This window comes from Abrus precatorius, unplaced genomic scaffold (assembly GCF_003935025.1).
Source record: "Abrus precatorius isolate BTA unplaced genomic scaffold, Abrus_2018 Scaffold0, whole genome shotgun sequence".
In the NCBI taxonomy this organism is placed as follows: domain Eukaryota; kingdom Viridiplantae; phylum Streptophyta; class Magnoliopsida; order Fabales; family Fabaceae; genus Abrus; species Abrus precatorius.
In genome coordinates, this window is record NW_020874290.1 from 2,768,509 (window position 1) to 2,795,787 (window position 27,279).

At 33.7% G+C, this 27,279-nt stretch overlaps 1 protein-coding gene across 3 annotated transcripts; it reads right to left on the reverse strand.

The window, feature by feature from the left end:
* Nucleotides 1-156: 156 nt before the first annotated feature.
* Nucleotides 157-6,827, reverse strand: LOC113874722 (plant cysteine oxidase 3). Of its 3 annotated transcripts, none has more exons than XM_027513033.1 (5): nucleotides 6,484-6,827; nucleotides 5,515-5,666; nucleotides 4,673-4,835; nucleotides 1,299-1,499; nucleotides 157-659 (listed from the first exon to the last, which is right to left on the reverse strand). In XM_027513033.1, exons 1-5 carry the CDS (start codon nucleotides 6,632-6,634, stop codon nucleotides 532-534), a joined length of 795 nt encoding a protein of 264 aa, XP_027368834.1. In that variant the 5' UTR covers nucleotides 6,635-6,827; the 3' UTR covers nucleotides 157-531. The 3 variants fall into 3 exon arrangements, with proteins under 3 accessions (XP_027368834.1, XP_027368889.1, XP_027368771.1); XM_027513088.1 differs by having other exon boundaries at nucleotides 491-659; nucleotides 4,673-4,853; nucleotides 5,515-5,648; XM_027512970.1 differs by having other exon boundaries at nucleotides 491-659; nucleotides 4,673-4,853.
* Nucleotides 6,828-27,279: the final 20,452 nt, after the last annotated feature.

A 27,279-nucleotide genomic window follows, 5' to 3' on the forward strand; every position in this document is an offset into this window, starting at 1 on the left:
GGAGAGGGGTGACGGTAGGGTCACAAATCCAATCAAACAACCTGTGTTACAGGTTTATTCTAGGAGGCGTAGGAATCAAAATTAAATCTGTCATGTGACAGTTATTGGAGCTATGTAGTTATGTACTAGAATGTAATGTGCAGTTATTGGAGTAGGCAATTACGTTATAGAATGTGTAATTTCTGGGTAAAAGACAGTTATAATTGCATTTTTCTTCTCTTAGGACAGAGATCATGCTCTGTAGGAGTTTCTAAAATTCTGGGACAACAACATTAATTGCTGTATTTCTTTGTTTTGTTACATTTCCTATCAATTAATTAACAGTGTTCTATCACATCCCAAGTTAACGATAAACTGCATATTTATGCACCAAAATCTTTGCTCAAAATTTGCATCCAGTAAAAGGAGGCATAAATTAACCACAACATGCCATGCATCAGCATTTTAGATCCTCTTGTCACTAGCTTCCAAGAGCAAAAGAGGATACATATATTTTCAGGCATTAATATCATCCACCCTTCACAGGCAGAACTAAGGCTGAAGAATAGCTGGGCCAGCGTATACCCCCAGGCGCATATAAAGATCACTGGGTGATTCTATCTCTGCAAGCCAAGCATATTCCTCCTCCCCGCCATCACATAGAGGTGTATTTCCTGCTGCTGCAGAACCATATCATCAAGAAAATCACTCAGAAATCTAAATTGACTCACCTACCTAAAAGAATGAATGAGTTCTAGACTAAAACCTCAAATTAGTTTTTGAAATACACGGAGTCCTTCAATTTGGTTTATGCAATAAGAAAATATTAAAATTAATCTTTGAATATATAATTTGCCATTCATTTAGCCCCTCTATTAGAATTTGTTAGTTAACTCTGGCTCAAATAGTGATATAACATTATAAATGTGATGTGACATACTAATATGTCTCTAACTATAGTGAAAGGTTTCTAACTAAGAATTGTAATTCAACTTATCAATCCTCAATCATGACTTATTTTGATGCAGGGGCCTATTGAAGTTTTAATTATGAATTAAGAATTGTAATTGAACTTATCAATCCTTAATCACGACTTGTTTTGATGCAAGGGCATATAGTACTAATCCCAACATTTTAGATTGTGGTTGCAGGCTAACTGTGGCTGATGCGATCCGCAACCATGGCCTAATGTGGTTACAGGAACCACCATATCAGAGATGTTGTGGTCACATCATTTTATGTGGTCCACAATTAAAACCATGATCACTGCTGTTTATTATGATGTATAGAAAACAAGTCATAAATAAGCAGTTGCTCACAGAATGTTGAATATGGATAATCATGATAGTAAGTACACTTCCTTCCTTCATCTTCTCTGTAAGGAGGTGTGAGAATGTCTAGCACAGCACAACGGGTCACGGCTGTGAAACAGTGCAGATTTCCACCATGTTTTGGATATAAAACTGACGTCTCACACGGTGAATTCATAACTTTGTCAACTGCTAACTTTGCTAGTCTTACTGCATCAACAAAAAATTGAAACAAAATAATAAATTCAATAAACAAGTAGCTTCAAAGTACGGATGCAGAAGAGCAGGATGTAAAAGCCATTAAAATATGATTATTTTCACATTGTGTGATGTTCATAACATGATTTTCTGATTATTATATATAATAATGTAAATTAAAGTCCTAAAGGACTAAAGTAGCCAACTAAATCACTTTAAACATGGCATAATGAAACTATTTATTACTTGTAAGCAATTTCTCTTAGGAGATTTTAATCATTGTTTTAATTGATCTGGACTAGCATTGCAAGTTTGCTACAACTTTCATTGTGTTAGGATGTATAATGAGAGGGAATAAGGACAGTTATTAGTCAATAGTTAGTTGCACTAATAAGTTGAATGGGGACGGTTATTAGTCATTAGTTAGTTAAGAGAGATTGGCTATAAATAGGAGAAATCAGATTGAATAAGGGTGTCGAGTGAAATTGATTGTTTGTAAAAAATGAAAGGAGAGATCCTTTGTGAAGGGAAACCCTGGGGGAGAATTTTATTCTTCATTTTCTGTTCTGTTTTTCAGTGAAGTTTTATTTCTTTAATTCTTCTTCTCTAGTTTCCATTTTATTTTCTTTGGGTTTAACTCTTTGTTTATTCCCCCTTAATTAGCAGACAAAGGGAAAGGCATATTGAACTGTCTGCATCTCGGCCCAATGATTAACCAAATAAAGTGATAGTAGAGAGATGAAACAAATCGCAAAAAGTAGGTGGGTTTTGTATCATAATTATATTAGATAAACCAAAAATAAACAATCAACCCAATGAGTAAAAGTGTCAGAAGAAACAAAGTCTAGTCTTTCAGTATATGTTAAATAGTGAAGATTTGATAGAAAATATTGCCCAAAATATTATTTACACCAATCACCCACCAAGTCTATGAGCTTTGACTTAATCTTCATGTCTGGGTCGTAATGATTCCCATCTAACCAGAACAAAAGCAATATCCAGACGTATATGGGAAGAGATTGACATTTAAAGCAAAAGCATTATTTATTAAATTGAGGAAGACCTAGACTACAAAATTTGAATAATTTTGGTCAAATAAGGTGTAAGGAACTGGTCTGAATGTAAAAGGACAGAAAAGAAAATATGAACAAATCTTTATTGAATACACTCAGTTGGGACAATTTACCCAAACTGTTGGAAACCAATACACGAATGTTTTTTAGGAATTCGAGAGCCTAATCTCTCCCAAAACCAATTATTACTTTTCTCCCAAAAACAACATATCCTTTACAATAACAAATTCCCTTATTTATAACGGGCTTAACTAATTAATGGGCTAATCTATTCTTTCGGGCCTGAGTCCACCTTCCTGCCTTTTCTTTCGTAAACTTTTCTAATTGGGGGCCTGTTACTAACATAAGGTTCCTAAGGAGGATAATATGCAATGTAGTGGGAACATGTCTTCAACGTACAAATGACAAATTAACAAGGGTGAGTTCTAACATGGACCTGTACTAACCAGGACCACAATGTACAAAGTTTATCTGACCTGCAATAACAGGTATCTTGTTTTTCTAGAATTATTGTTTAGTCCCTCTAAACAAAGGGTGAAACTAATGCATATCTCGGCAAATCATCAACCAGCTTATCCAACATCTATCATGACAGCATTAATCACCAATCTCATCCTCATCCCAGACCAAACTCTCTAAGTTCTGGGATGTTCTTGTATTCCTTTGATTCTTCCTCTAGATTGGGTAATTCTGCCCAACAAAGTATATTCAATAAAAGAGAAGTCAGTATTTCTGTTTCCTTTCTTCAAGAACTGAATCAGTTCCTTACACCTTCATATGCAACTAAACTCACCAACCTCCTTTACGATCATGTCTTGAAAGCGTGTAGAGAATGGCTTTGATTTTCTCTTCAATTAGGGAATCATAATTGATTTTGTCATTGACAGATGTGATGAACAGCGCTGCAGAGAGTAAAGAAGGTCTTTGAGAATTAACCTTGCAATGGAGGACATGGGGTATAGGAGCTTGTTAAGAAACTTGGGCTTAACTCATTCCCAAAAGTTAGCTTATAGGAGGAAGACTACCTTAACCCTTATAAGGAGTATTTTATCTCTATTCCCAACCAATGCAGGACATCTTAACACACCTCTCTCATGCCTAGGACTGGACATCTGCATGAGTGAACCCTGGACATCTATGGACAGCCCAATGTTCAAATTGAATAGGCTCTAATACCATGTTACGAAACTTGGGCCTAACTCATTCCCAAACGCTAGCTCATAGGAGAAAGACTACCTTAACCCTTAGAAGGAGTTTTCTGTTGGAGGGGTTCAGTGGTGAACAGGGTGGAGGAGAGGCAAAGGTTCCACCCAAAGTCACCACATTCGTAGTCTTCATCTTCACCACCATCCATCCCTCCCACCTCGACAAACTCATATCCAATTGCACAAAGATTCAGGAATTACTCAGATTCCCCAATTGACAACCTCCACTTCTTCATCACTGAAACCTCTCATCGCTGCCAACATGGTTGATCCATAAACATCTATTGCTTCAGCCCTCATAATTTGTGCTAAATTTTGTTTCATAGTGTTGGGATTTACTCACAAGATCATTAAAATTGGCTTATTAATATAGAGATTAAGTAGCAAAATTTTCATTCTTCTTGCATAACCAGTGCAACCAGTTAAATGAAAGTCATCTTAACTATTCATTATTTTTCTATTATATTTAACGATTAATACATAGAGGAACCATCATGCACCAAAATTTCTCAAATTCATGTTAGACAGCACCAATTAACAAGACCAATCTCAATTTATTGAAAATTTTCCGCATACAGAAAAATACAAAATAGGTTGTTTGGTCACACATAGAGAAGACCACTAGAAGCATGAGTGAGGAGAATAAATGACATGACTTTTAATTTGGTGAAAGGGGATACAGGGAGACCTAGAAGAACCTTAGATGAAGTTATTAAATGAGATCTATTAATAAATATTATTTTTGAGAATTTAGTATTTCATCATTCTCAATGGCATTGTGTGACCCATATAATCGACTTCACTGATGGGATAAGGTTTGGTTATTATTATAGAAAAATAAAAAATAAGCAAAAAGGAAAGATAGAAAATAAAGTAACTCATAAGTAAATGCAACATACAATCAGACCTTGAGCATATCCTGGTCCCTTGCTTTCCATGATGCAAGGAGGTTCAACCCAGTCATAAGCTTTCACATGTAAAGAGCCATAGAGAAGTTTGCTAAATACAGTCATCCCAGGATGGTCATGGAGTGGAATAACCGAAGAAGTTGGAAAACAAAATATACACATCTGCACCAATTGACAATGCTTACATAGGTTGGAATGTCACAAGAAAATCATTATAATTGATGCTAGAATAGAAAATTCATCAACCCAATTGCAAGAACAAAATCAACAGCTTGGCTAGATTTGAATTTATGAATCATACTACAAATACCAGTACTCAGAAGACAAGAATATTGAAAAATATATAACAAAACATACACAGGCATAGACATGAGCAGTGAAGGGGCAGTCTACTAATACAACATACATACAAATGCATAAATGTTGAGTATCATAGTGTGGGAGAAGACAAAGAAAATAAGTAATATAGATGTTTAACATATGACTACCAAGAGAGGGTTGAAATCCACCATGTTGTTCATATACTGCTTGAAAATGGCTAAAACCAATGATATCTTAACTCTTTAGTTCAAACACTCAACATAAAAGATGAATTTGACATGGACTTGATTCCATTTAAAATGACTACCAAATGTTCAAATGGCCATGGTGTATTGGTTCAGTTTTTTCTGTTTGGTTTGCTGCATTACACTTTTAGCCACACACCATGCAGACTACATAACAAATGAAACCTTGGATGTTGACTGTGTTCTCACAACTAATGAGCCAAGATCTTTGATATGCAACACCATACTAATATGAAAAAATGTCTTGTTATGCATACTAAATTGGTAAAGCTCACCGTAAAACTATCACATTCATGAATGTCCACATAGGTTATTGGTTGAGCCCATCGATCTACTCTATTAAGTTGGTTAGCACCAAAAAATCCGTGCCCTTGATCGTCATCTGCAGTTTCCTCTTTAAGCCCAACATCTGCTGGTTGAATAGTGTCTGCCAAGTCATGAATAAATCAACAATCTATATCCCAAAACAATGCAACATGTGTGCTTCGAAGTTCAAATATATATGAAAAATGATCTGTATTTTGATAAAAGCATTTAGCAAAATGAAATCCGGGACTGTTTGATTTGTGAACAGTGCCAGTGTTCATTTTGCTTAATAAATCAAACTTGGCTACGATTTCCCAATATCATATTCTCTCTTCATTGAATAATTGCTCAAAATCAGTGACATCAGAATCCAGCAATAGGCCAAATTTTCAGCAAATCAACTCTTAATAAATTATAACATTCATTTTTAGTTTCGAAATTATTTTAATATGAGATTGCTTACGCAGTTGAAGGAACCCAAAATGTAAAGAAGGCCAAAGCTATTTTTTCTGTTCTACAATTCACCTTGGACCTCTCCAAAAAGAAGTAAAATTATTAGATTAATTACAATACAAAAAAATTACTCACATTTATAGGTCCAAGTTTGGAGTTTTCAGAGTTATATTGGTCTTACTTCGTCAACATTCGTCAATATACTCTCTTTTCCCAAGGCTTAATTGGAGTAAATTTTCATTCTTCAAAACCAAATCAGCCCTAGAAGCTTCACACATCACAATGTCAAACCTCATGTAAAAATCCAACCAATCAACGCTTCAATTTAACATAAAAGACCAAACTCATACCAACAATAATCACAGTACTCGCAACTTAAAACACCCATAAGGCCAATTGGACCATTGAAAAGAAAAAGATTTTTGTAGTTTAAAAAGAGAAAAAAACAGAAAACTTGAACATTGAGAATTTCAAAAGAGACGTACCTAGAATTGAAGAGAGCTTCTGCAACGCTTGGGACGAAGGAGCGGGTGTTCCAGAGGGCGAGAAGATGGTTTTGCAGTGATCATATAAATACTGAACATTGGAGCTTTGGTGCCTCATACTAAAGTATCTTCGAAATGAAGAGAGAACCATATCCTTAATCTCCACAACTGTACAAAGCTTATCAGATTATAATTGTCGTAGTAATTTTGAAGACATTCTGTGTTTTTTAACCACGTGCAGTGTCGATTTACAACTGAAAACAACTCATTCAAAATAAAAGCTTTTTTATTCAACCGAGCATGCCAAAAATCCCTAGTTTCAATGCCCACAGTTTTTTTCCTTTCTGTTTGCTTTAATTTTTTTTGTTAAACGTCACCGTTTCTTTGTTGGTGGCAGCACGGTTGTCAAATAAATAAACTGAATAATTTTAAAATTAAATTATAATAAATGAAAAAAACTATTTTATTTTTACTTATTTAAAATATGTTAAAAAAATTATTCATTCGTATTTAAAATATATTGTTTTATTTTTTAAAAATATTTTTATAAAATAGAGTAAAATATTTATTCACATTCAATACTTAGTCACTCCGTTATCTATTCTATTTTAATTAAATAACTAATTTATTAATATACATGTTCTATGTGATTGTTAGAGTGCATATATTATAACCCTTATTTCTACGTATGTACATCAAAAGAGAAAAAAGGTTAGGGCTGGCAAGCTAAAACTTGGGCTTTCAATTCAAATCAAGATGACATAGGGTGCCATTCATACGAAATTGGATTTCTACGCGTAACAGACTCGCAAATTTAGTGGGGACCACCAGAGGATTGTCAATTTCCCCAAACGTGTACGTTTCCTTCTTAGCAAAGATAATGTCTAGTTAACTATACTAAAATCCTGTTGTCTAGTTTCGAAACACTCTGTAATGCATAATAGGATTGTCGTCATTCATTTTGTTATCATTTACTTCCATGTAAAAGAGCGTAGAAAATAGAAGGGTGAGTATATTTTCAAAATTATTCTACGAGAAAATAATCAAACTAAAAACGTAAACAATCAATCAATAATTAAAGTGGGTTATTTTTTTTTTAAATTTTTCATAAAATAATTAATTACTTTATTATTATTTATGTTTTATAGTTAAGTAATTCAGAATTTTGTGTATGCATTTCATGTGACATTGAGCATAATTTATATAATTAATAATTAATATAACAAATTTAAATGACATATGTGTAAAAATAATCACCTTCATATATTTAATCATGCTAAAATACAAATTTTTTAAATTTATTTTAAACTTTAAATAAATCACATAAATTATTCACAAGTTAAACTTGTGTATAAATAATTACATAAAATATGTCAGGCTAGATATTTATTATTGAGTAATCTAATGAATAGTGCCCTGAACAGTGTTTTCGGCGTGAACAGTAAGGCGGTGAACAGTATTTCCGGCGGTAAACAGTAAATTTCAAAAATTTTCTATAAAAAGGAAGCTTCACACGAAATTTTCATTTCTTCACCCCTATCCAAGGTTCTCAAAGGTTCTAAGGCCAAAAACTACCATTTCTCTCATACTAAACCTTCCTAAACTTAGATTTCTCGCCAGATCTGAGATCCTACCTCTATTCTGAAGGATTTGAAGTAAGTTTCTTTAAGTTTGAAGCTAGATTTACCGTTCGTTTCTCTTCTTCTTCTCTTTCTCATAGAAGTTCATGGTATTCTTAGGAGAAACTCCGTTCTAAAGCCAAATCTTCGGTGAATCTTGCTATAAAACAAGTAATATTCGGTAGATCTAGTGTGAATCGTCGTTCTGAGGTAAGGGGAGTTTACTTTAACCTATGAACTATGTTTTGAATGGTTTAATATGCTATTTTAAGATGTTTTGATATGATTTTTGTTAGATCTATTGAATAAAAGCTATTTTCTAAGCTGTAACTGCTGTTAATTGATTTAAAATGCTGAGATTTTGGCTGATGTATCTTAAACTTGCCTTAGCTGAGCTGTTAAAATAATTTTGGCGGTGTGCATCATACTGAGATATATGTTTTGCATCATTATAGAGCCGAGTTACATGTTTAGGTGGGTAGACGTGTAACGGTAAGTTCATGCTGAGCTGTTGTGCTGTGCTGTCTGGATCCAAATACCGGAATGGGTCACTCCCGGACCGGCTCGGTTCCTTCTGGATTACTTAGGCTATAAAACCAGTTGGAAACCGTTTTCATGTTGTGCATTAGATGGGCTGGAAATGCATGGGGCTATTGCTGTGAGAAATATTTTACTTTATATATATGATTTTATTTTATTTTTGTAAGCTCACCCTTGCATTTCTTTCTATGTCGTTATGTGCGTGTGTACTGCAATGATCGTACGGTGGTACGTGAGCAGATGTAGCAGGTGTTGCATCTACTTCACAGGCTGAGGGGCCAGTGAAGAAGTGTTAGAAGCTGAAGTCGAGTAATATTGCATCTAACTCCTTTTTCCCTTATATTTTGAAACCTCATGTAGAGGGAGCTACGTAGTATAATTTTGGGTATTTGAATATTATGAACTAATGTAATATTGTGTTGTTTTATTGGATATTTGTTATAAGAAACTCTGTTTTATTTTGAATGAGAAGAGAATGTCATACTTATATTCTCTATACTTTATTTATTTTAAATAAGTTTGTGATGTAGAAACAATGTTCTCGGTTCCTTATAAAAGGGGTCGTGACAAAATAGAATATTGACATAATATACATGTGTGAGAATCAAAATCTTATGCATAATAGTGATATGAATCGTTCAAAATCTATTGATTCCATTAAGAGAATCAATCATATGCATGTCATGCTATTCGAAAAATTAATAAGTGCAAAAAAACTATAAATAATTTACATAAACTATCTCCTACTTCTAATTTAAATATATAAAATAATAAATTTATCTTGCCCAAAATAAAATAGATAGGACCATTATTAGAGTTAAGTACAGGTAAACATATACAAAAAGAATATAGATACCTATAATTAGTATTTGTCCTTAAGAATCTCCATCAACACACATGAATGTCAAGACCCTAAAGGTGTAGGTGGTGGTGATGGTCTGTTTGTAGTCAAGTGTACCCATAAAAAAGTAATAAAGGGTTTTCAAAAAAAGTTCTCAAGTTATCGTCCCACAGAGACTATTTTCAAATACCAAGAATAGTTTAATTCGATTGTTTAAACGTAACAAAATTGTAATAGACCAAAAATAGAGCTTAATGTTAATAATAAATTAAAAGAACTGTAATACAATGTATGAGAGAGATCAGATGAGATGAGATTAGGACTTATGAGTTCACCTACTACACTTCTTTATGTTCTAATTAATTTAATCCAGATATTGATATCCAAATATTTGCCAACAACTCATAATTAGTTCTATTAACACCCAATTATCATGCAAAGTCAATATTCTTTTCTCTGAGCAAACACCCCAATGATTATGCAATGTAACTAGTCAAGAAAGCATGAAGACCCTATAAGTTTGTTAATTTAATAACGGCTGAAAGAAAGAAATTAAGTATGATTAACCTAGCCCCTAATCTCGTTTTATCCTATAGTTCTGTTAATTACACGTGGTACGATCACCTCCAATGCAACTAACTATGGAATGCTAAGGATGATCAAATCTTAAAATACACAATATAATCCAATAGAATAAAACCAAACATTAAAGTAAAAATCACATAAAGTTTGTAGTAGGATCTACCATAGCCCTAGCTATGGGTTTAGTTAATCATAACAAAATAAACTATGAAGAATATAATAAATAAACCCATAACCAAAAAGGAAAACTCAAATAAAAGAAACCTAGAAAGATAAAAGACGAAGATAGTTCTCGTTCTCTGAAGGGGAGCACAATCACTTGCTTGTACTCCAAGGGAAAACTTGTCGTTCTTGCCAATACTCTCCAATGACTCTCAAAGATGTGGAGAAGGGGAAAAAGGTGTGTAGAGAAGTCGAAATCGTAAGTGTGGAGCATAAGGCCTCTTTATATAGACTGTGCCTTGAGTTTCAAATTGGTTGAGCTCTATCTTTTCAAATTAGTTTTATCCACAATCAAAATCTTAACTGAAAACTGCTTCAAATCTTTATCTAAGTTTAAATTTTAAATTCAAAATTCAAACTCAACTTCACATAGCACTGCCAAGGACTAAAAATAACTAATTTTTATCCAAAATATCTCCATGATGCACTAATAACAACTTCTAGTTAAACTGCAATAATTAATAACATAATTAGAGTAAATATATAAAATAGAATTTAAGTGTATAAATATAAGTCATAAAATATATCAAAATATGAACTTATCATAATTTTCTCATAAATTCTAGTGATAATGTAGTAAAATAATGAAGTGACACATTAGAATAATGGTAGTATGTCTGGCCTTTGGTTTGGATGGAGCATGATGATATGCACCGTACCTTGAAAGATAGAGGTGTGAAAATTCTCATCATATCTCCAATTGCCCTCGAGGACAAATCTAACAATCACTTGTAACAGAATTTGGATGCTCACCAGCGCTAGTTATCATCACCATTAGGACATATATGTTCCAAACAAAGATAGAGGGGTGAGCATACATGTTCATACTCGCACAACAAGTCATAGAAAGCAATAGGAAATTAATATGTCGTCCAAATGGAATCTATAAACAAATAAGCCAATACAACAATCACAACAAATGTATGCTGGTGCAAGTTTATGGATCATTATTCATAATAATCTCATTTACCAATATAATGCATGTTGGGCCCATTCTCTAATGTCACCCACATTGACATTTTAATTCATAGGGAGGGATTAAAAGTCCATCATCCATACTAAGACAATAACACTTAATTTAGTTAAAAAAATAGCTAACATAGCCTCAATATTCTGGATGGGTCTCTCACAATCATGATAATATCGGCAAGGGTCGAGAAGTGTTGGGTTTCATTTGTGTACTTTGTAGCATCAAGGATGTAACACTCTAATTTTCATTTGTATTTTCTTATTTTCAAAATGGAAGAGTTTTTTTATTTTTAAATGAACATTTTTTTAGCTCAAGAGATATTTCTTTTAGCCTAGAGCGAAAATTTTTCGCTCACACAAGAATGGATAAGATTTTTTTCATTTGTACTCTGGCTCAAGCAAAAAATCTTTCACTCGAGCAACAATTCACAACAGAAATGGATAAATCTTTGCCATGTTTTTGCTCAACTAAAAATATCAGTAAAAAAGTAGCAATTTTTGTCTGGTTTTCTCACTCAAGCGAAAATACCCTCGTTTAAGCAAAATTATCAGCAGAAAAGTAGCAATTTTTTTTTTTCTGATTTTCTCGCTCAAGCGAGAATCCTCGAGAAAAATGGGTATTTAAGTGATTTTAGGATTCTAAAAACACATCTCAAACTAAGAAACCATTCTTATTTCTTTCTTTGTTATCTCTTCTTCCTTTCTAAAACAAAACCTCCTTAAACCCCGAATCTCTCTTAGATCTTAACTCAAATGTCTATTCCACTCAAATCCAAGTAAGTTCCAGAGTTTAACTCTTCCATGCCACTCCTATTTCTTTGTTCTCTCTTTTCATAATATGTACTCTACTCTGTGACATTAGAAAAAACTACGGTCTTTGGGTAGTGTCTCTGGTCAAAATGTGGAGTTTCTCTCTAGAGCCTTTTTAGGTAAGGGGAATTGATCGCAAACCCTAACTTTGATTTACATGTTTTGGCTTAGAAATCCATATTTTCTTTCTTAGGATGGCAAATCCAAAACGGTTTCTTAAAATTTATTGTGCAAATGTGGATTTGTGGACATGTAAAACCTATATGTATTTTTATTATTACCTAAGTAAAGTTTCATAGTAAGAATTGTGAAGGAAATCAATTTTTGAGAAGTTCTACAATTTTATTTGTGATTATTATGCATAAATATTTTTGGAGTGTGAATTATTGTTAAGAATAATTAGTGTGCTAGGAAAAGGATTAAACCTCAGGATAATCAATTTACAATATCAAAATCGGATCCATTAATCCTTAAAAAAAGAAATCAGAACACGTTCTTAAAAAAAAAAAAGTGGAAGAAGAGGAGTTGCAGAGTTTCTTCATAAATTCAATCCTCAGCCTAATTTCTCAAGGTCCAGAGCTTGAAGTCATCCCCAATCTCCCTCTTTAACTCTCCTAAGGTGTAGAAATGAAAAAAATGAGAAAAGACTCCTAATCTGAACATCCAACTATTATTTATATTTTTTTCCACCATTCTTTATGTTGACACTTTAATCACTTGAAGTTGTAATGTAGAACGCCTTCTAGAAGCTTCTAATATTGAAGTAGGAACTTTAAACGCTCAAAGTTTACACTTGAAAGTGGTTTACCAGATTTTGATGTTACGCGTTAACACTTTAAGTGTATAAAGTTGCAATGCACGGTTGTTCGTTCATACTTTATCCACCTAAAGTTGCTACGCATAACACTTTTAGTGCTTAGAGTTATTATGTACAATTGCGCATAGACAGTTTCAATGCCTAGAGTTGCTACACGCAAGCCTCTTCAAATATTTTATTGCTGGAGTGATAATTTTCACTACATAAAGTTGTTACGCGCATGTTTTTCATAGATTTTCTTTTTCAAAGTGTTAACTTTGAACACTTAAAGTGTTTACTTTGAACTTTTACACTTCTGAAAACCTCCAAAGTTGTTACTTTATGCACCCAAAGTTGTAACGCCACATATCACTTGATTCTTGACTTGTTAAACTCAATTCTTCCACTTTCTTCTATTTTCTATTCTTGAATCCTCATCCTCAAGACTCTTAGCTTAGAATCTCTTGCAAAACCAGTTCAATCAACAAAATTACATTAGAACTCTATTAATTTCACACAATTTGAGTTACTAAAGACAAATATTGACTTTATTGAACATTTATATATTTTTGTGCAGTTTTCACCTTCAAAATTATATTTTCTATCAAAAAATGACCTAGAAATCCACTTAAAAACCTAATAAAATTTGCTTTCATCACCACCCAAAACTTATAACATTGCTTGTCCTTAAGCAAACCAAAACACACCAAGGGGGATTCAATGCATAATGAAAACAATGAAAATCTTTTTACACAGACTTTATTTTCAGTTTGTACAAAATTTTTCATTCCACCTCATTCCTTCCAATTATCCTTTTAACAAATTATTCATTCATTCAATCATAATGAAAGTCACACTAAAACAAATCTTTTTATACAGAATCTTACAAATTTGAGCTAATGTGTAACACTCTACTTTTTAAATTCTGAAAATAAATAATAATTTGTTGCAAACCAACAGACTAAATCGATTCTTCAATAAAACAAATAGTATAAATATTTTGAAATTGAAAACTTTTTTTTTGCTCGAATAAATTTGCAATGAATTGAAACAATAAAATAATTGAAATTTAACTGCCCCTTTTGCTAACAACTAAATTTAAATAATATTGAGTGTCCAAGTATTAAATTTAAGTTGTATTTCAAACGTATACTTTTTACAGACTATTAGCCCAAATACATATTTGATTTAGAATACATCATTATATGACAAAAAATAAGCGAAAAATCTTTCTTCTTAGAGTAGTTTTGATCCATGCCCAAACGCTAAGAGTTTGATCCTAATCGTTATTTGTGTTTCCAGAAATATTTTGTAAGGATGAGTTCCTTCCTCATTATTAAAACATAATAATAGATATATTTTAATGCATATGTAAATCTATTTACATCTTTATATGCAAGGATGAATACATCAATTTCTATGTTAACACCTATATTGAACTCAAATAAGTCAATAATTATGAGTTTCAATCACATTACCACTCTTACACATATCAATAACATATTCAATTCACTTCATTTTAAGCTCGGCAATTTCTTATACAATGTGATCACATTTCATAGTTGCCTCCAACATTACATGAGGTCTTACACAATAGGTGAATAGCTGCCGGTTAACCCATGCATACGAATATAACGTATACACTTAAAAGGCTCCTTAGCAAAAGTACAGTCAGGAGTGTTGGTCAAGAAACGAGTGGTGGCCATATGGTGCATTCGCATTTTTATAAATTGTGCACACTCAATGAATGTTATCCATCACCTTATGTTTCCCCCAGACTTCCAAAATCGGCTCCCTATTCCATACTTCCAATGTAACACTATGGCTATTCACACTAATTCCTTTCTCATCAATCCATACACCATTCACAGATTAGCATGTTACAATACACGTATTATGACCATATAATTCAATGTATTACGATACATATATTATGAATATACCCGTCGATGTGTCACAAAACCTGTACCATAATCACATCAAATAATTGGCTACAACTCATGTATTTTAAACACACATCTCATAACTCTACAATCTCATCAAAATTCCACACTTCCAAGATTCAGTTCCATTCAAATATTTTCAAAATAATGCATATTATACATATACTTTTCATACATATTGTTCATCATTTAACTTATTTTCATATATACTCAACTTTCAATCAAATTCAACAATCACACTATCATATGATTCACATATAATCCAACTATCAATCAAACAATTTTGCCAGAGATCGGATACTTCTGGACTCAATCCAAATCGTATATTACAACCAATTATATTTCATATTATCTCAAAATAATCAATTACTATCAGTGAACCTCCTAAAATCAGAGAAATATACATCATTAATCTATTCTAACACTTAAAATTTTCATCTTAATATATATATATATATTTTCACAACAAAAGTGAACACTACTGGGGTTTCAAGAGTACAAATATTGCTATGTTCTAATGATAGAATTAAACTCTCCTTACCTCGATATAAAGATCTTGAAAGAGTTTGATGAAGATGATCCTTTAAAACGAGAGTACTCCCTAAACAACATGAGATAACTTTTAAAATAGAACTTGGTGAGAAATGAACGGGATACTTAAACTTAAACTTAGAGGAACTTACTTGGGAATACTTAGATTAGGCGTCCAAGCTTGGATTCGAATAACAAAAGGAGTTTTGAGGAGATTTTTTGAAGAAAGAGAGTGGAAATCCAAAGAAAAAGAGAGAAATCGAAACGTGGATATAATGAAATGAAATATCTTACTCTAAAAATTCCTTAAATAACCCTCAGTATGCGTGCTCTCGCTTGAGCAAGAAATTCTCGCCTGAATGAGGAGTACCTTGTCTGGGCGAGCTGCGTAGACAGTGGCTCCTTAAGCATTTTCTGATATTCTTGCTTGAGCAAGGTCCTTCTCACTTGAGAGAGGGGGTGTCTAGAGAGTTCCAAATTTTCCTGCGACTCCTCGCCTGGGTGAGCTCCATCTTGCTTGAGCGAGGTGACGGTTAAGGCGACCTAATCTATTCTCGCTTGAGCGAAATTGATCGTGCTTGATCAAGAAATTCTCCAGAAAGGGATGCTCTTAGTCGTTTAATCTTGCCTGAGCGAGGCATGTCTCGCTTGAGCGAGATTTCTCTGCACCAGAAATTTACTAAACATGTAAAATCTTCCTTGATACCTTCCAACATTATCCAACATTAATTAATAATCCATCATTAACACCATCTAAAAATAAGGATGTTACAATTCTCTCACCCTTTAAGGAATTTCGTCCCCGAAATTCACTTGTTAAGGAAATTAAGGTACGCTATCCTCATTTTATTTCCAAGTTCTCGTATAATACCTTCTTCACTATTTACAATCCATATCATCCTTTACCATCAAGATCTCTTTCTCTCTCTATTGCTTTACTTGATAATCAATAATATTCATTGGTGACCCATCTTATACTAGCTAATCTTCTAAAATAAATTCAATTTCATAGTCTGCTAAAACAACTTCACATCCCAATTAATAAGTATAAGAAAAGGAGGAGGAGGAAATCGATTCACTAACATAACTATTAGAGAAAGAATGCCTATGATAATATTCCTCATAATAATGCACTTTAAGTTCTTCAGGAGTTTTTCTTCGAAAAGTATTCTTCCGTTAGCTTTATTGTATTTTTTTTTCAACGATGTTTCCCTTTGACAATCTGGTCCTATATGGATATTCTTACAACTAATACTTCATTATCACTATCTTCAATCTCCCACTATCACTCTTACTGCTATGCTCAAGGAATTATTTGTTTTCATAACATGCTCTTTCAACTTCTTATCCTTGAGCTGAAATGTATATTTGTTAGTATGTTTCTAATCCTTTGAAGTCACAACACTACTCTTAATTTTACCATTCTTATTAGCAAAGAGTTTAGCGCCTTTTTTAGTTTCATACCTCTATGCTTTTACGAGTATGAAACAACATGATTATTCGTAGCGTTAGCACTCTTACTAGCAGATATTTTTGCTTTTGTAGCTTGTTGCATATCCTTGTCTAAGTACACATTAACCTCTTCATTTGAAATGTAATTTGCATTATAAAATGCGCATATAATTGTATCTTCAGGAATTGATGATTCAAATTCATATTTCACAAAGACACCATCTTCAGAAATATAGAATACATAAGATTTCTATAACATTCCAATAAAGATAACACTTATATTCAAGATCTACGATCACACTAGTATTCTCTATCGTAGTTTCTTCAGTAATGTTCTTTATATTTGGTCATTCACATGAAGCACCTTGAGACTCTACATTTTTCTATAAACCATCCATGAATTGTACCATTTCTGAATTTAGATCCTTAATAACAATTTCCTACAGAAGAAAATTAAAGTAGTTGAAATCTTCAGGTATACTTTTTGGGGATCCTCTTCTTCCTTTGCAGATAACTATCTATATCATCATATTCATAGTCTCATATTCTGTTTCTAAGTAGCTTCTTCAAAGCCAACTCTTTTTTTTGTAAATGCAATGGGTACTATTTCATAGTATAAATGGTTCTATGTAGTATGCGTGTAAGATGTAGATTGGAATTTGGAAGCAACGAAGCTGCAACAAACTCAAATTGTGTTGATCGGAAATGACAAGTAATGTGTGTATAACAATTAATTCTATGAGATCACATTCGTTCCAAAGTATAAGCAACTATTCTTCTAGCCTGGTTCAGAACATATCCAAATCTTAGTCTCAAGATACTGCAATATGCCTGGAACCTTTGTTTAAGATTGTTAAATGTTGTTCACAATCTAACACTAGCAAGTGCACTAGGATTGCAGCAAGTGATGAGTAAATTTAAGATCAAAATATCGTCTCCACAGGGAATTTAGGTTTCAAGTACCACTTCACAGAATTATAACCATTTGAGACATACGAAGTTTGGAATGAGATTTGTAACATATAACAGCAGTAAAACAAAGCAATTAAAGCAAAGAACTTGCAGAAAAACAGAGTATGTGATGAAATAAGATAGGAATGAAGAATAGTTATGAATTTACTTCACAAGAATATCAGTATTAATTCAATTATATCTCTGAACATTCAAGAACTTGGTTAATTGACAATCAGTTTCGCATAGCAATAGCCAAAGGTTAATTCCTTAACTCATTGACCCTAATAAGCAACTAAACCACCCTAATCCCTTAGGTGAAGTTCAATTTCAAGTTGCATTAAGACTTAGAACCTTAAGATTGTAGAATTAGGTCTCCTTATTCCTAAGAAATCCCCAAATTCTGATTGCTAACTCAGATCGGAGAAGCAAATCCAACTTCCATTGGTAATTGTTCCTCTAAAATGAATCAAATGAATTTCCATTCATAGATTGCAAGAAAAATAGAATTCACAATTCAATTAATCCAAGAACTCAAAACTCAGAAGCAAGAGTCAAATTAATTCATCAATTCGAGTTCCATAAACCCCTAACTACAAGAAAACTACTCAGACATGAGAGAAAAGAAAGAGAAAGAAGAAGAAGAAGAAGAAGAAGAAGAAAAAGAAGAAGAAAAACTCCAAGAAGCCATAGCCAGAAGCTCCAATCCGATTCCTCTTTGTGTAAGCTTCAAGACTTGACCCTAATCTTCTCTCTCAATCTCTATCAACGACAATTTAACAGAAAAACGAAAAATAAAACTGAACTCCGAAAAATCTGCACGTTTCTGTTATTTATAGAATTTCTCAGATTTGCGCGTTATCACTTTTATGAGAAATAGTAGCCACGCAGAAGGTTTATGGTTGCTCGTTAACACTTTTATGAGAAAAAGTGACCACGCGCAACTTTCCTGATATTGAAGGCTCTCTGGAACTATCACTTGATGAATCCATATTTTTACTGATATTTTAGCATAATTCTAACACATTTGATAAGAAAAATATATGAAGAAAGCAGAAGAACTCAGAAAAAGAGAATGAATTTAAGTTTTCTTTTAAAATTGTAGTTATCTTAGCAATTGTGGAATTTTTGCTTAGGAATTAAGTTTTTAATCTTGTTTTTGAAGGAATAAATTGAGCAAGGATCATTGAAATGGAGGCTTGAAGACAAGGAAGAAGAAAGAAGCAAGTCTGGACTCCAAAAACACAAGACCAAGAAAGTGCAGACTGGGCGTGATCACTATTGTCAGTAAAAGTGATCACTCCAGAGTTCAAAGAAGAAGAAAGCTTGGGCGTTATCACTTTTGCTAGGAAAAGTGAGAGATCCTATGAAGTCTCAAACTCAACATGTTGGGCGTTATCACTTTTATCAGTAAAAGTGAGCATTCCAGAGAGACAAATATCAGGAAAAGCTCTGCGTGAGTTTAATCAAGAATGAGTTTTAAAACTAAGTTTGGGGTAGCATCAAATTAAGTTGCTTGAGGACAAGCAAAATTTTAAGTTTGGGGTAGGGGAGTAGCAAGCTATCTAAGTTTGAGTTCAAAAAGTCAGAACGAAAGAACAAAAGTGCTGCAGAAAAATTAAAAATTATGCAGCAAAACTATGGAAGAGTTAAACATGAGTTCAAAAATAGAATCTGAGTTGAAAAGAGCAAAATGGAGATCAAAAAGAAGAAATTAGCAGTAAACTGTTGCAGAGAAAAAGAAAAAGAAATTCAACGAAAAGAAAAGAGTAAATGGAAGTAAGAGAAGAAAAAGGAAAATAAAAATTCTGCTGCACAAAAACGATTAGTCTGCTGCATAACTGAGGAATTTAATGTGAATTGATGCTAAACCAGACTAGTTTTAAAGTCATTCACTCAAAATGCTTCTGATCTTTTGAAATTGCAACTTGTTTCTTATTTTGTTCAGTATCTACCTTAACCTAAGCCCTGTTATAAACTGTAAAAAGTCCTCTTGATGTGTGATTGGCTGTACTAAGCAGAGGAGATAGAGAAATTGGGCAAGCATATGGTAGAGTGTAGCTGAATTGATGATTAAAGAGAGAAAACAGTACTTAAACACTGCTGAGAATTGAGGGAAACACTGTCTAGTGAGAAGTGATCATGATTTTAATGTTTCTCACATGAACTTGGCTGATATATTCACTTGGATAGCAATTCTTGCTTAAAATTTGATGAATGCATTGTGATTGCAATGATGAGTAATTGGATGAATATCTTGATTGAAAATTTTGCAGAAAACACAGAATTGCAAATTGGAAAATTCTGATATAGCAGTTGTGAAATGGTTTCTGAAAAGTGGAAGAATTACCCTTGGTTTAATTTGATTTGCTTGAGGACAAGCAAAAATTCAAGTTTGGGGTAGTGATGAATCCATATTTTTACTGATATTTTAGCATAATTCTAACACATTTGATAAGAAAAACATATGAAGAAAGCAGAAAAACTCAGAAAAAGAGAATGAATTTAAGTTTTCTTTAAAATTGTAGTTATCTTAGCAATTATGGAATTTTTGCTTAGGAATTAAGTTTTTAATCTTGTTTTTGAAGGAATAAATTGAGCAAGGATCATTGAAATGGAGGCTTGAAGACAAGGAAGAAGAAAGAAGCAAGTCTGGACTCCAAAAACACAAGACCAAGAAAGTGCAGACTGGGCGTGATCACTATTGTCAGTAAAAGTGATCACTCCAGAGTTCAAAGAAGAAGAAAGCTTGGGCGTTATCACTTTTGCTAGGAAAAGTGAGAGATCCTATGAAGTCTCAAACTCAACATGTTGGGCGTTATCACTTTTATCAGTAAAAGTGAGCGTTCCAGAGAGACAAATATCAGGAAAAGCTCTGCGTGATCACTATTATCAGCGAAAGTGAACGTTCCAGAGAACCATCAACCTGGCGAGTTGCGCGTAATCACTTTTATTCATAAGAGTGATCACGCGCAACCACTTGACCTCTGCGTAGTCACTTTTATCAGCAAGAGTGATAGTTCCAGAGAGCCTTCAATATCAGGAAAGTTGCGCGTGGTCACTTTTTCTCATAAAAGTGTTAACGCGCAACCATAAACCTTCTGCGTGGCTATTATTTCTCATAAAAGTGATAACGCGCAAATCTGGAAAATTCTATAAATAACAGAAACGTGCAGATTTTTCAGAGTTCAGTTTTATTTTTCTGTTTTTCTGTTAGATCTCGTTGAGAGAGATTGAGAGAGAAGATTGGGGTCAAGTCTTAAAGCTTCCACAAAGAGGAATCGGATTGGAGCTTTCGGCCATGACTTCTTGGAGTTTTTCTCCTTCTTCTTCTTCTTTCTCTTCTTCCATGTCTGAGTAGTTTTCTTGTAGTTAGGGGTTTATGAAACTCGAATTGATGTATTGATTTGACTCTTGCTTCTGGATTTTGAGTTCTTGGATTAATTGAATTGTGAATTCTGTTTTTCTTGCAATCTATGAATGGAAATTCGTTTGATTCATCTTAGAGGAACAATTACCAATGGAAGTTGGATTTGCTTCTCCGATCTGAGTTAGCAATCAGAATTTGGGGATTTCTTAGGGATAAGGAGACCTAATTCTGCAATCTTAAGGTTCTAAGTCTTAATGCAACTTGAAATTGAACTTTACCTAAGGGATTAGGGTGGTTTAGTTGCTTGTTAGGGTCAATGAGTTAAGGAATTAACCTTTGGCTATGGCTATGCGAAACTGATTGTCAATTAACCAAGTTTTTGAATGTTCAGAAGCATAATTGAATTAATACTGATATTCTTGTGAAGTAAATTCCTAACTATTCTTCATTCCTATCTCATTTCATTACAAATCTTATACTCTATTTTTCTGCAAGTTCTTTACTTTTAATTGCTCTGGTTTACTGCTGTTATATGTTACAAATCTCATTCCAAAATTCGTATGGCTCAAATGGTTATAATTCTGTGAAGTGGTACTTGAAACCTAAATTCCCTATGGAGACGATATTCTGATCTTAAATTTACTCATCACTTGCTACAATCCTAGTGCATCACTCTTGTTGATAAAAGTGACTACGCAAAGCTCAAGTGGTTGCGCGTGATCACTCTTATGAATAAAAGTGATTACGCGCAACTCGCCAGGTTGAAGGCTCTCTGGAACGTTCACTTTCGCTGATAATAGTGATCACGCAGAGCTTTTCCTGATATTTGCCTTTCTGGAACGCTCACTTTTACTGATAAAAGTGATAATGCCCAACATGTTGAGTTTGAGACTTCACAGGATCTCTCACTTTTCCTAGCAGAAGTGATAACGCCCAAGCTTTCTTCTTCTTTGAACTCTGGAGTGATCACTTTTACTGACAATAGTGATCACGCCCAGTCTGCATTTTCTTGGTCTTGTGTTTTTAGAGTCCAGACTTGCTTCTTTCTTCTTCCTTGTCTTCAAGCCTCCATTCACATGAACCTTGCTCGAATTATTCCTTCAAAAACAAGATTAAAAACTTAATTCCTAAGCAAAAATTCCATAATTGCTAAGATAACTACAAATTTAAACAAAACTTCAATTCCTTCTCTTTTTCTGAGTTTTTCTGCTTTCTTCATATATTTTTCTTATCAAATGTGTTAGAATTATGCTAAAATATCAGTAAAAATATGGATTTATCACTACCCCAAACTTAAATTTTTGCTTGTCCTCAAGCAAGTCAAACTAAACCAAGGGTAATTCCTCCATTCTTCAAGAATCATCTTAAAAACTGTTTTTCTCAAATTTTCAATTTACCGCTCTGTGTTTTCTGCATAATTTTTCAATTAAGATGTTCATCCAATTACTCATCATTGCAATCACAATGCATTTGATGAATCCACACTTTATAGATATTTTGTTTGATTTTTATAAAGTTTTAAGAGAAAAAAATAGATTTAGAGGCTGTAAATAACATTAAAATCTTATTTAGGTAGAAAACAATAGCTTTCTTAATTTTTGTCTTATTTCCATTAATTTTTGTGAATGTATTTTGTAATTTTGATCATTTGAATAATTGTGCAGGAAATTCTAGACAAATTTCATGAATTTTTGGCTCTTTGAAAAAAATATGAACTGAGAGTAACTACTATCAGATACCAGAGTAATCACTCCAGGGAGCTGGTTTCAAGGGATAGGCCAGAGTAACCACTTTCAGATATCAGAGTGATCACTCCAGGAGCCCCAGACCCCAAGTGTCCTGCGCGTAAACACTCTCAGAAATGGGAGTAATCACTCCAGAGACGCCCAGAAGGACGTGCCATGCGCGTGTTTACTCTCAGAAATGAGAGTAATCACTCCAGAAAGGGAAAAAGCTAAAGTTGTTGCGCGTGTTTACTCTCTTGTTTTACAGAGTGATCACTATGGGGCCATGTCAGACTTAGTATATATAGACTTTTAGAAATTAGGGTACGGGGATTCATTTTCCTTAGATTCTTTTACCACTTTTGGAGCATTTTGCAGAGCTTAGGGTTCTTGGGTGACAGCCAGGGATCCATTATAGGTTTTAATTTCTAATTTCCCTTTGATTCTCCTTGATTTTACATTAATGTTGCTTACGTTTCTACATTCTCTTCTTTCATTTGTGAAGCCCATCCATATGGAGGGCTAAATTCTCTTGTAATTCCTAGTCAACTCATACGGTTCTTGAATTCTTGAGTTTAATGGCAATATCACTTTTTCTTTCCTTGGATTTATTAACCCCAATCTCTGAATGAAATGAAATTTGCATGAGGGGAACATTGCTTAATGAACCCTAAATTAACCAACGAAATTCTAATCTAAAATTGCTTAATTTTGATTAATCTTTGAGATTGCTTAATCTTAGGGATAGAGAATTGGAGCCCATTAAGATGCTTAATTTTAATTGGGATACTAAAGTTAATTTTCGCTTGTTAGATTAACTTAATTCAAGGGAAAAATAGAGGATTATTGAATCATTTGAAGAATTCCCAGCCTCTTCTTTGGATTTCCTCCTTGAATTCAGGGTAATTGTTCCCAGCTATTTGGAATGCTCTGTCAGGAACAATTTTTCTTCTTAGAATATTGGCTCTGAAAAAATTTTCATGAGCCAAACTTCTGAATCTTGGATCATGTGTGGCAGGTGGTGAAGATCCTGAGGGTGCAGGTATTCTTGGTGGATGTGATGGCGAAGGTGAAGGTGCAGGAAATCGTGTTTGAGGTGGTGGAGAAGGTGAAAGTTCAGATGCAGGTGCAGAGGATCTTGTCTGAGGTGAGGGAGAAAGTGAGGGTTCAGAGATCTGAATAGGTGAGGAACTTGAGACACCATCAGTTCTGGTCCTCTTTGATGCTGCAGCTTGGAGATTTCGGCTGGATCTTCTTGTTGGAGTTATGCAAGATGCAACTCGCTTCTTCTTAGGAGTGGTAGAAGATGGAGCTTGTTTCTTCTTAGGAGGACCTACAGGTGTATTGAATGAAGTCCTAACCATTTTGTAATTTTCTGCAAGAAAGGAGTAATTGTCAGTTTAAAATTTTAGAACCATAGAATAATCCTATACTGCAGAAAGTGCAATCAAGCAGTTTGCAGAAATTTAAATTTTCTAATACTTCACATCATGCAATCTGCTAATAATATCATTCATATTCAAATACCAACACCCAATTGCACAACTTAGTCAAAACATGCAAAATTTAACAGTAGAATTTCAGAGTGCACATTCTTATAAAATATCAGGGTAACGTAGAAAGATTATTACATGCCTTGACAAGATTTTTAAAACAATTCTGTATTGTCAGCAAGAATTCATAGGTTGTATTTATTTTGCAATCAAGTATGCACTTCAGATATTCCCAATTTAATGTCTAACTCAATTTCAGCATAGTTATGCATTCTAATTTCCAATTCCACAGTTTTAGAAAATTTTGTTGCTATCAGTTCAGATTCTGCAGAGATTTGGTTCATATAGTGCAATGTGAATTCAACTATCCCATCAAACTAACATACATGACAGAGAACAGCTATTTAAAGTATTATCCATTCTATTTTGAACCAAATAGCCTCAGAGTGTGAATTCAAGTATGCTGTCAAAACACTTATTATACAGATGAACAATATAGATGCACAACATTAATCCATCACATTCAGAGAAATTTGGATACTCCTAATTTGGAAATTCAGGATGTGTTCACTGTCATAAAGAATTAGGGTAGCGAAGAGCAATATTTTCAAGTTTCAACCAATTTTCAAACATATTTTGTAACCCAATCATTCTCAGCAAAAAGTTATTCTATCAAAGTAATGCAGAATTGATTGACCTAGTATTTTCCAAACATTCAATTGTATTACATGCAGTGTATGGTTGCAGTTAATCTCATTCAAAAGTTTTAGTTCAAACATTTTCACTAAATTCTTTTTAGGTCATCTCAATTTCTGCAGAAATTTTATTCAAATATGTACAATGCAGATTCAAATGCTCAATAAATGACAGGGAAGATTTCTTCAGTGAATTGTTCCTACAGTGCCTCAGTATCCTATTCCATATTTTTCCAAAACTTCAAACGCAGAAAACCCTAACTACAGTTACAGAGGGATGAGAGTAAGTGTACCTTGCAGGAAGATGTAGTATTGAATGAGAAATGTTGGTTGATTCTAGGTCGACGCACACAGAGAGTGAGATTTGCAGAGAAAACTTAGAAAGAGATGAAGTTTTAAGCATGAAAAGTGTGTGTGCGTGCTCAGGTTAGGGATTATATGTGGTTACGCTGGGCACGTGACAATTTTTTTACAACAAAAATGAACGTTGTGAAATTAATTGTTCCTAGCGTAATCACTATTATTCGTAAGAGTGAATGTTCCAGAGAGTGGATTTTTCAGAGTGAGGCGCGCGTTATCACTATTGCTGAGCAAAGTGATAACGCGCAGCAAAGTGATAACTTTTTTCAATAAAAGTACTAACGCAGAAATATTAGAAGTTTACTTACCTGTGCGTAGTCACTTTTGCCAATAAAAGGGAAGGATCCAGAGAGCTAGTTTTCCATCTGTCTCTACGTGATCACTTTTATCAGAAAAAGTGATTGTTCCAGCATGGATCCTCCAAACTGAACTCTCTGCGTAGCTCCTTTTCTGCAAAATAGTGACTCCTCTCATTAATCAAATACTTCGAAAACCTCAATAAATTCAATTTTCACTTTTGAATCCATCAAATACACACTCTAAACATTGAATCTCAATTCAAGTATCCCAATTGTGTCTCAGAAAATCAGATTCAGCAGAATATTCACATACATTATGCAGAAACTTCTAAAAATTGGTAAAATCTGATTATGCAGAATCTTAAACTCTTAACTACACATTCACCTCATCAATTCTCAATTTAAGCATCCAAATGCACCTCAGAAAATCAGATTCAGCAGTATTTGTGCAGAGTTTTTATAGAATAGCAGAAATTTACAGAACATTAATATGCAGATATCTAAAAATACTATAGAAAGCTTAAACTGGGTTAGAAATGTGAGTTGCCTCTCACAAAGCGCTTCTTTAATGTCACTAGCTTGACATTAGTTGTTCCTCACTCGAGAGGAACCAATTTCAAGCATGATATGTTTCTTGCAAACTCTTCTCCATGATAGATCTTCAATCTTTAGCCATTGACCTTGAATTCCCTCCCTGTTTTCTGATCTTCTATAAGAATTGCTGCAAAGGGAGAAGTCTTCTTAATTAAAAATGGTCCAGACCATCTAGATTTCAATTTCCCTAGAAACAATTTTAATCTTGAATTGAATAGCAGCACTTGCTGGCTAGGTCTGAATCTTTTTGCAGAATGAACTTGTCATGGATTCTCTTAGTTCTTTCTTTGTACAACTTTGCATTCTCATAAGCTTGTTGTCTGAATTCCTCCAATTCATGCAGCTGCAAAACTCTCTTCCTTCCAGCACTTGACAGGTCAAAGTTAAGCCATTTTGTAGTCCAATATGCTCTATGTTCCAGCTCTAGAGGTAGGTGACAGGCCTTTCCAAATACTAATTGATATGGAGACATACCAATTGGAGTTTTAAAAATAGTTCTATATGCCCACAATGAATCGTCCAGCCTCTTTGACCAATCCTTCCTTGAGCTGTTCATTACTTTCTCTAGAATTTGCTTGATTTCTCTATTTGAAACCTCCACTTGTCCACTTGTTTGTGGATGGTATGGAGTAGCAACTTTATGCTTCACACCATATTTCATTAATACAGCTTCAAGATACTTGTTGCAGAAGTGAGTACCTCCATCACTTATCAGCACTCTAGGCACACCAAATCTTGAAAAAATGTTCTTTCTTATAAAAGAACTCACTACCTTTGCTTCATTTGATCTGGTGGGAATTGCTTCTACCCATTTAGACACATAATCCACTGCCACTAGAATGTATTCATGTGAGAATGATGGGGGAAATGGTCCCATGAAATCAATCCCCCATACATCAAATAGTTCCACTTCTAGGATGTTGGTTAATGGCAGCTCATGTCTTCTTAAGATATTTCCAGTTCTTTGACATTTATCACAGTTTTCCACATACCTCTTGGCATCTT

Bases quoted from the DNA above. Each gene is read 5' to 3' on its own strand.
- LOC113874722 (XM_027512970.1), bottom strand. From the start codon at position 6,634: ATGGTTCTCTCTTCATTTCGAAGATACTTTAGTATGAGGCACCAAAGC. The intron at 1,500-4,672 runs GTCTGATTGTAT...TTGTTGATGCAG, and splicing joins GGGACCAGGATATGCTCAAG to TAAGACTAGCAAAGTTAGCA. The intron at 660-1,298 runs GTGAGCAACTGC...ATGGTTCTGCAG, and splicing joins TTATCCATATTCAACATTCT to CAGCAGGAAATACACCTCTA.